Source organism: Rhinopithecus roxellana, chromosome 17 (genome assembly GCF_007565055.1).
Source record: "Rhinopithecus roxellana isolate Shanxi Qingling chromosome 17, ASM756505v1, whole genome shotgun sequence".
Lineage (NCBI taxonomy): Eukaryota > Metazoa > Chordata > Mammalia > Primates > Cercopithecidae > Rhinopithecus > Rhinopithecus roxellana.
The window spans coordinates 9,238,171-9,249,112 of record NC_044565.1 but is presented as its reverse complement, the minus strand read 5'-3'; the positions used below and the strand labels follow the sequence as shown (position 1 = coordinate 9,249,112).

Below are 10,942 nucleotides of genomic sequence, written 5' to 3'. Positions count from 1 at the left end.
AGTTGATGCTTTATCCAGACAAGCTTTTATCTGTTCTTTTGAGGACACACTTCTGTTCTCATCTATTCTCTCCAGGTTGCCTACACTTCACAATTCCCTCTTCCCTAGAAAGGAAATATAAACAACTAGATCTCATTGAGTTACCTGGGTAATCACCCTGCTATGATATCCTACTGCACTTCAAATGAATTTTGTTTTCCTTTTCTCTTATTAATCTTCCTTTTGTCAGTTTATTTTCAGCAAACATTTAAAGGACAAATGGAACTTTCTTGCTTTCTCCCAATATAAGCAAGTTCCCTTAAAATTCAGGCTGCTTACAAAGCAGCAGGAAGGTTTGTGCACAGGCTACAGCACTGTGGTTTGGCTCCCCTAGTCAGGCATCAGTAAAATTTTGTACAGCCCTAGGCTGTAGCCCACTGATGCCACTGCTACTGAGCCAGGCTGGGACATTTTTGGGCACATTAGAGATGTGAGATATATCAAGTGCAAATCCCTGTCCAATTACATCTGGATCCAACTGATTTCTCCATGTACGTAGGCAATTGCTTGATACAAGATTGGATGTCTCCTTCCTGAAGATGTTATCAAGGAGACTGCTGTCTGGGTCAGGATGATGTCCCCACTCACTGATAAAAAGTAAAAAAGAAAAGTGGTATTGATGGTGCATGGCAGGGACCTGCTTCGTTCAGCGGTTACCTTCACTAAGAGAGATGAATTTTGGGAAACAATACTCAATGGCAGAAAAGAAGGTAGACTATGAAGGTGCCCAAAACAAGAATAAGGTGCAGCTCATTTAGTCTATGAGTATTACAGAGACCTGCACCTCTTGATAATGGTGGATCTGTGAGTGCTGCGTGCGTTGAGAAAACATGGTATCATCTCTGCATCTGTAGTAAATTGTCTGATCTCATACTGGTAAGAACAATGGCATAACATCATTACCTAATACTTACAAATACATGTAGCATCATGTCAATAAATTTTATTTTTAATTTTTTTACATAGGAACAGTATTAAACTCAGAGAAATGTTGCATGTATATGACAAATACTCCCTTCCCTAACCGGAATCATATGAGTCTTTTGAAGACTTGAGAATTGTACCATCTAACATTTTACTATGGGTTTCCTACAAACTACTATATTCTCCTAAATAATCCCCATACACCAATGAAATACATTACTCCATCGACTCCTGAGGAATATTTCAAATTGTCAAAAATAAACCATAAAATATTTCTCATAACAAAACAGTCCCTAGTAGAAACACATTCTCTGTGGACAAATTTGTGCTACCCTGGTCTTACCTGGGACACCTGGGGACACTGAGCTGGTGTTCAGTTACTGAGATGAGCCAGCCCTGCAGCTGTGCCCAGTCTGCCCCATCCCCTGCTCATTTGCATGTTCCCAGCGCACATCCTCCTGCCCTGAAGACTTCTTAATAGACTGGTCACACTTTGTGCAGGAGTCAGTCCCAGTCAGGACACAGCATGGACATGAGGGTCCCCACTCAGCTCCTGGGGCTCCTGCTGCTCTGGCTCCCAGGTAAGGAAGGAGACACTAGCAGTTTACTTAGCTCAGTGTGCTCACTACTGCTTTGCTATTCAGGGAAATTCTGTTACAACATGAATAATTGTGTGGACATTTGTTTTTATGTTTCCAATCTCAGGTGCCAGATGTGACATCCAGATGTCCCAGTCTCCATCCTCTCTGTCTGCATCTGTAGGAGACAGAGTCACCATCACTTGCCAAGCCAGTCAGGGTATTAGCAATGCTTTAGCTTGGTATCAGCAGAAACCAGGAAAAGCCCCTAAGCTCCTGATCTATGATGCATCCAGTTTGGATAGTGGGGTCCCTTCAAGGTTCAGTGGCAGTGGATCTGGGACAGAATTCACTCTCACCATCAGCAGCCTGCAGCCTGAAGATTTTGCAACTTATTACTGTCAACAGTATAACAGTGACCCTCCCACAGTGTTACACACCCGAACATAAACCCCCAGGGAAGCAGATGTGTGAGGCTGGGCTGCCCCAGCTGCTCCTCCTGATGCCTCCTTGGGCTGAGACTGTTCCTCAGATGCAGCCACACTCTGATGGTGTTGGTAGAGGAGGACATGAAGTCACCTCTGCACCCGAATTCTTTTCTCTTTCTCAGCCCCAACTACACAGACATAGCAATGCCTCTGCTGATTTAATAAAGACAGATCATGACACCTGAGGAGTCTAGTTTATGGCTTCAGTTGGAATTCGTATAACAGAGAAGATGCCACTATAGATATTCTAACCTGAAATTGAAATTGTCTTAATAAAGAGAATTAGAGTAAACTACTAAAGTCTAAATAAAATGTACAGATAAATCTCTAAATTTAATGTTTTATTTGCAAAGAAATATTTGCCAAGTGGGGCATACAGGAAAACTCAGTGGTCTTCAATGTATTGGAAGAATGAAGAGAAAGTTACCTTTTTATGAAAAAGGGAAAATATTACCTATGGCTCTTGGGGAAAGTTCATTGGCACTAGTAAGGCTTGGGAGCGGGCAAGCTCAGGCTGGTAAGCAGTGGTGGACAAATTGAAACCTAGAATAATAACAAGTTATCTCAGATGTTATGGATCAATTTGATTTCAGGTTACAAGAAGCCAAAGCAGTGAAGCTTGCAGAGAATTTTGTTTCTGAAATACCAGGGATTCGGTATAGATCCTGCTGCTCACCACACAGAAAGCCAATCACTAAGACAACAAGTACTGCCAATGAACAGGCTTTAATCAGGTGCTGCACTCAAGGAGATGGGGCACCATTCGCAAATGTATCTCCCTGACCAACTAAAATTAGGGTTTATATAGCAGGGAAGAAACGTGGGAAAACAGGAATTAGCGAGGGGTAAGGACAATAATTTGGTCAATAGGAAGCAGGAGGTCAGTTAGGCAATCATAATGGGCAAGGGGTCTGATGTCTCACTGTCCCAATTCAGTGATATGTAAGTTTCAGCTCTTTGATAGTATCTGGGAGGCCTGTTCATTGGTTTACTGGCAGAAGAAAAAAAACCCTCAGGTAAGACGGATGTAATTATCCTGAGTTTTAAAACTGGGGGTGTCAATTTCTATGTTTATTCAAAAAACCATAAACATTAGTTCCATGGGATAGTGGGGCCTATTTCAATTGCATTCTAGAAACAATATTTTGTACCCTGAGTTCCTTTCCCCTCTGGTTTCTTGGCTCTGTTGGGTATGACAAGAATGACCAAATTCCTAAGATTCATTTTCACACTACAACTTTTCAAAGCCAAGGATATAGTAGTCATGAAAGCTGATATTAGAAGCAGGATTCTCTGGTGCTCCCTCAGAAAACAGAATGCATGTGCCCCTGAAGTATGGGCTGTTTAACCATGTGGTCCTCAGTCCTGTCTGGAAGCTTAGGGGTGGGGTGTTGATGCTCTCAGCTTCCTACAGCATCTTTCCAGGTGTTTCTCCAGTCCTCATCTCTGTCCCTGTGCCTGTCTTAGGTACCAATGGAGAATATTGAGTCATCCTTTTCTGACTTCCAAATCTTATGGGAGGACCTCTTATTGGGCAACTCTATAAGAAACAAGAGAGGCAAAAAGGGATATTTATGTAAGTTAAAATGAGGCCCCTGTGAGGACTCGTGAGACCAAGCGTTCTTGGTCTCACACTGCTTTAGATAAAACGCCATGGAAATACGTGGAGTGGTTTTAAGGAGAGAAAAGTTTAATACACAAGAAGGAAGGAAGAAGAAAACAGCTAAATAGCTCCCCCATACAGAGACAGAGGGATGGGGATGGAAAAAACTCCATGAGCAGTGGAAAAGTGGCTGCTTATAGGAGGAGGCTGAAGGAGGTGGTGTCTGATTTGCATAGGGCTCAGGGGATTGGTTTAACCAGGCATGTCATTCACGTAGCCTGAAAAAAAACTAGCCCTCCCATCCTAGCCATTTAATATGCAAATGTAGGGCACCATAATGTTCTACGCACATGGGGATATGTAGGGGCAGCCATGTTGCCAGTCACATGTGGGGGCAAGGAAGAAGAAGGTGGGAATTGTCATGTTTGGGTGAACCTAGTTTCTCATGGCCTTTATTTGCACATCAAAGCTTGCCAGCCTGACTCTAAGAGTCAGGACTTTCCTACTAGAAAAGAAACATTTTTGGAGTTGCTTTAAAAGAAACAAAACCTTCCCAAGGACCCCTTTTCCTCTCTATCTGCCTAAAATAATTTCTTTATAACTCCTATAGAACTTGGGTTCCAGAGACGAGGACATGGACATCTTTTGGGATGGGGACAGTATTCATTCCACCAAAAATTAATATATTTTTCAGACCTCTGAATCCAAACTAAGCCATCATATCCCCTGTGACCTGCATGTGTACATCCAGATGGCCTAAAGCAACTGAATCACCACAAAAGAAGTGAAAGTAGCCTTAACTGATGACATTCCACCACTGTGATTTGTTCCTTCCCCACCCTAACTGATAGGATATAGTCTCCCCTGCCCTTAAGAAAGTACTTTATAATATTCTCCCCCACCCTTAAGAATGTACTTTATATGGCTATCCCAAAGCTGTAAGAACTAATGATAATCCCACCACCCCTTGCTGACTCCTTTTTCAGACTCAGCCCACCTGCACCCAGGTGAAATAAACAGCCTTGTTACTCACACAAAGCCTGTTTGGTGGACTCTCTTCACACAGACACATGTGACAATATTCCCCAAAATCGTCCTTATCTGAAGTAAAATTTAAAAAATAACAAAGTATTTTTATGAAACAAGAGAGCCAGACAAAATCTAAGACTTAGTCAACTTGTGAGTCCTTTAACTTGTGAGTTTTAGCTGTTAAGGTGTGCTCACTCCACTGTCTCTACTGTAGACTTTTGGATATGTATATAGTTTTAGAGGATTTTTAAATTTGATGACCCAGTGTAAACAAAACAGTATCTGAGACAGGTCTCAATTTATAGGTCTATTTGCCGAAGATAAGGCTTATGGCCTGTGACACAACCTTAGGAGATCCTGCAAACATGTGCCCAAGGTGGTTGAATTACACATTAGTTTTACACATTTTAGGGAGATGCAGAAATTACAGGCAAAGACACAAATCAATATACATAAGATATACATCAGTTTGTCCTGGAAAGGTGGGATATCTTGAAGCAGGGGCTTCCTGGTCACAGGTGGATTCAAAGGTTTCCTGATTGGCAACTGACTGAAAGAGTTAAGCTCTGCCTAAGAATTGAATTTATCATAAAGAAGTGCTTGAGTTTAGATAAGGGGGCGTGGAAGCCAAAGTTCTTGTCATGTAGATGAATCCTATGAGTAGCAGACAAAGTAGGGAGGGGCTTATCAGACCTTAGAAAAAAAATGTCAGATGCTTTGGGAAACACTTAGTAAGGGGAGGAGATTCTCTGCAGAATGCAAATTTTCCCGACAACAGGCAGCTTTGCAGGGCCACTTCAGACTAAGTCAAAGAAATATTTTTAGGGTAAAATATTTTGATTTTTTTCAGGGCCTATTATCTGTCATGTTGGAGTAAGGTATCTTATTGCTACGAAGAGTCTGTTTTGTCACTCCAAAGATCTCTGTTGTGATGATAATGCTTGACAAAACAAACAAAAAATTTAAGCGCTTCCTGAATATTCCTACATGTCAAAGAAAAATAAATTATTAGAATTCAGATGAGAAATATCACTCATACAAAAGATTAACATTTTTTTTTTTTTTTTTTTTTTAAGTGTCTTAGTTTGGCTCCACCAGCAATGAGGATTCCTGTTTAGGCAGCAAATTTACACTGGGAGGAAAGGAGGAAAGTGGGGAAGGGAACAGAAAATGAATGGTAAAAGACACATCAACAACCCACCTGACTATGGCATAAATACCTGGATAAATACCCTGAGGTATTTATCCAGGTATCGCAGGAGGTGATAAGTAACTTGTCCTTGACTATGGCAGATATTGCTCCTCCTCTATAGACACTGCCTTGGTAGTCCAGCAGACATCCCTTAAGTCCTTCAGGAAGGATGTTTAAGATAACGGTGTTGCTCTAGACTTTTAAAAAATCTCAGCTGGGAGGATTGTATGCAATTTCCAACACCTACTGCGATAATAACTGGGATATTATATTATATTTATCCCTGGGATAAATAACCCAGGGATCCTGGGTTACGTAACTGCTTCAGGTGGGCCTGATCATCCTGCCTCTGGTAGTAGTTTTCACTGGCCTGGTGAAATGTATTCTGGCTGTAGCTCAATGATGTTGCTTTGAGATTGTGTTAGTCAAGGTGCTTCATCAGTCTGACAAGACACACCTCCACCTCCAGTTCAGGGTGGTTGGTAGGCATATAAAATGGAATAGCTTTCTAAGGGGGATGACTGGGTTGGGGATTAATTTCACTACAGTCCTCCGATGGTCCTGGACTCACTTGGTCCTCCCCAGTCTCTTTCTTACACTTCTCAAGAATAATTGTAGAATGTGCTGGAAATGTAGCATTGTGAAATAGTGAGGGACTGGTCAGAACAGCCTGGCCTCTGTTCCAGTTCCCTCTAGTACTGTCCTCCTGTACTTCAGTCCTCCAGTACTTTAGCTCCATGTGTCCTGTGACACCAAGGTTTAAAACCCAGAGCATCTTCTTTCTGGGGTTCCTGAGTGGTGGTCCAGGTGGGGTACACACAGTCAAGATTCCATCAGCCCCACATGCCTGTGCCTCAGGGTAAAGACCCACAATAAATCCTAGGCTTCTGCAGTCCCTTGCTGGCCACCTGTAAACACTAAACCAGATTCTTGTAACTTGTTGTGTATGATTGTTCTATCTCCCTGGACTCTGATGAGTTGATAACCAGTGCACAGTGAACCTGCTTCACAGTAGTCACTGTCATAGAAACAGAATTTGATTGCAGGTTGCCAGGGACTGTGAGCAGGGGAAATGGGGAGGGGGTTGTCATTTAATGGCAATGGAGTTTCAGTTCTAGAAGATGGAAAGAGCTGGAGACGGATATTATTGATGCTAGCACAACAATGTGGCTATACTTAATGCCTTTGCCCTGCACACTTAAAAATGGCTAAGATGGCGGGGGTGGAGCAAGATGGCCGAATAGGAACAGCTCCAGTCTCCAACTCCCAGCGCGAGCGACACAGAAGACTGGTGATTTCTGCATTTTCAACTGAGGTACTGGGGTCGTCTCACTAGGGAGTGCCGGACAATCGGTGCTGGTCAGCTGCTGCAGCCTGACCAGCGAGAGCTGAAGCAGGGCAAGGCATCGCCTCACCTGGAAGCGCAAGGGGGAAGGGGATCCGTTTTCCTAGCCAGGGGAACTGAGACACACAACACCTGGAAAATCGGGTAACTCCCACCCCAATACTGCGCTGCAAGCATACAGGCACACCAGGAGAATATATCCCACACCTGGCCGGGAGGGTCCCACGCCCATGAAGCCTCCCTCACTGCTAACACAGCAGTCTGCCGCGATCTATCCGCAAGGCAGCAGCGAGGCTGGGGGAGGGGCGCCCGCCATTGCTGAGGCTTAAGTAGGTAAACAAAGCCGCTGGGAAGCTCGAACTGGGTGGAGCTCACAGCAGCTCAAGGAAGCCTGCCTGTCTCTGTAGTCTCCACCTCTGGGGACAGCGCACAGCTGAAGACCAACAGGGGAAGTAGCGGGAGCCGGTGCAGACGCGAACGACTCTGTCTGACAGCTTTGGGGAGAGCCGTGGATCTCCCAACGCGGAGGTTGAGATCTGAGAACGGACAGACTGCCTGCTCAGGTGTGTCCCTGACCCCTGAGTAGCCTAGCTGGGAGAAATCCCCCACTAGGGGCAGTCTGACACCCCACACCTCACAGGGTGGAGTACACCCCTGAGAGGAAACTTCCAAAGGAAGAATCAGACAGGTACACTCACTGTTCAGCAATATTCTATCTTCGGCAACCTCTGCTGCTGACACCCAGGCAAACAGGGTCTGAAGTGGACCTCAAGCAATCTCCAACAGACCAACAGACAGTCCTTCTGACTGTCAGAAGGAAAACTATCAAACAGGAAGGACACCTATACCAAAACCCCATCAGTACGTCACCACCATCAAAGACCAGAGACAGATAAAACCACAAAGATGGGGAAGAAGCAGGGCAGAAAAGCTGGAAATTCAAAAAATAAGAGCACATCTCCCCCTGCAAAGGAGCGCAGCCCATCGCCAGCAATGGATCAAAGCTGGTCAGAGAATGACTTGGACGAGAGGAGAGAAGAAGGCTTCAGTCCATCAAACTTATCAGAGCTAAAGGAGGAATTACATACCCAGCGCAAAGAAACTAAAAATCTTGAAAAAAGAGTGGAAGAATTGACAGCTAGACTAATTAATGCAGAGAAGATCATAAACGAAATGACAGAGATGAAAACCATGACACGAGAAATACGTGACAAATGTACAAGCTTCAGTAACCGACTCGATCAACTGGAAGAAAGAGTATCAGTGATTGAAGATCAAATGAATGAAATGAAGCAAGAAGAGAAACCAAAAAAAAAAGAAGAAAAAGAAATGAGCAAAGCCTGCAAGAAGTATGGGATTACGTAAAAAGACCAAATCTACGTCTGATTGGGGTGCCTGAAAGTGAGGGGGAAAATGGAACCAAGTTGGAAAACACTCTTCAGGATATCATCCAGGAGAACTTCCCCAACCTAGTAGGGCAGGACAACATTCAAATTCAGGAAATACAGAGAACGCCACAAAGATACTCCTCCAGAAGAGCAACTCCAAGACACATAATTGCCAGATTCACCAAAGTTGAAATGAAGGAAAAAATCTTAAGGGCAGCCAGAGAGAAAGGTCGGGTTACCCACAAAGGGAAGCCCATCAGACTAACAGCAGATCTCTCGGCAGAAACTCTACAAGCCAGAAGAGAGTGGGGGCCAATATTCAACGTTCTTAAAGAAAAGAATTTTAAACCCAGGATTTCATATCCAGCCAAACTAAGTTTCATAAGTGAAGGAGAAATAAAATCCTTTACAGATAAGCAAATGCTTAGAGATTTTGTCACCACCAGGCCTGCCTTACAAGAGACCCTGAAGGAAGCCCTAAACATGGAAAGGAACAACCGGTACCAGCCATCGCAAAAACATGCCAAAATGTAAAGACCATCGAGGCTAGGAAGAAACTGCATCAACTAACGAGCAAAATAACCAGTTAATATCATAATGGCAGGATCAAGTTCACACATAACAATATTAACCTTAAATGTTAATGGACTAAATGCTCCAATTAAAAGACACAGACTGGCAAACTGGATAAAGAGTCAAGACCCATCAGTCTGCTGTATTCAGGAGACCCATCTCACATGCAGAGACATACATAGGCTCAAAATAAAGGGATGGAGGAAGATCTACCAAGCAAATGGAGAAAAAAAAAGCAGGAGTTGCAGTCCTTGTCTCTGATAAAACAGACTTTAAACCATCAAAGATCAAAAGAGACAAAGAAGGCCATTACATAATGGTAAAGGGATCAATTCAACAGGAAGAGCTAACTCTCCTAAATATATATGCACCCAATACAGGAGCACCCAGATTCATAAAGCAAGTCCTTAGAGACTTACAAAGAGACTTAGACTCCCATACAATAATAATGGGAGACTTCAACACTCCGCTGTCAACATTAGACAGATCAACGAGACAGAAAGTTAACAAGGATATCCAGGAATTGAACTCATCTCTGCACCAAGCGGACCTAATAGACATCTATAGAACTCTCCACACCAAATCAACAGAATATACATTCTTCTCAGCACCACATCGCACTTATTCCAAAATTGACCACATAATTGGAAGTAAAGCACTCCTCAGCAAATGTAAAAGAACAGAAATTATAACAAACTGTCTCTCAGACCACAGTGCAATCAAACTAGAACTCAGGACTAAGAAACTCAATCAAAACCGCTCAACTACATGGAAACTGAACAACCTGCTCCTGAATGACTACTGGGTACATAACGAAATGAAAGCGGAAATAAAGATGTTCTTTGAAACCAATGAGAACAAAGATACAACATACCAGAATCTCTGGGACACATTTAAAGCAGTGTGTAGAGGGAAATTTATAGCACTAAATGCCCACAAGAGAAAGCAGGAAAGATCTAAAATTGACACTCTAACATCACAATTAAAAGAACTAGAGAGGCAAGAGCAAACACATTCAAAAGCTAGCAGAAGGCAAGAAATAACTAAGATCAGAGCAGAACTGAAGGAGATAGAGACACAAAAAACCCTCCAAAAAATCAATGAATCCAGGAGTTGGTTTTTTGAAAATATCAACAAAATTGACAGACTGCTAGCAAGGCTAATAAAGAAGAAAAGAGAGAGGAATCAAATAGATGCAATAAAAAATGATAAAGGGGATATCACCACTGACCCCACAGAAATACAAACTACCATCAGAGAATACTATAAACGCCTCTACACAAATCAACTAGAAAATCTAGAAGAAATGGATAATTTCCTGGACACTTACACTCTCCCAAGGCTAAACCAGGAAGAAGTTGAATCCCTGAATAGACCGATAGCAAGCTCTGAAATTGAGGCAACAATTAATGGCCTACCCACCAAAAAAAGTCCAGGACCAGATGGATTCACAGCTGAATTCTACCAGAGGTACAAGGAGGAGCTGGTACCATTCCTTCTGAAACTCTTCCAATCAATAGAAAAAGAGGGAATCCTCCCTAACTCATTTTATGAGGCCAACATCATCCTGATACCAAAGCCTGGCAGAGACACAACAAAAAAAGAGAATTTTAGACCAATATCCCTGATGAACATTGATGCAAAAATTCTCAATAAAATACTGGCAAACCGGATTCAGCAGCACATCAAAAAGCTTATCCACCATGATCAAGTGGGCTTCATCCCTGGGATGCAAGGCTGGTTCAACATTCGCAAATCAATAAACGTAATCCAGCATATAAAC

The 10,942-nt window shown here is 42.9% G+C and overlaps 1 gene segment (V, D, J or C); it reads left to right on the top strand.

The window, feature by feature from the left end:
• The first annotated feature begins 1,451 nt into the window (after positions 1–1,451).
• Positions 1,452–1,991, top strand: LOC104676476. The segment is given in 2 exon segments: positions 1,452–1,544; positions 1,669–1,991. Coding segments are annotated over 2 exon segments (378 nt in total).
• The last annotated feature ends 8,951 nt before the right edge of the window (positions 1,992–10,942 follow it).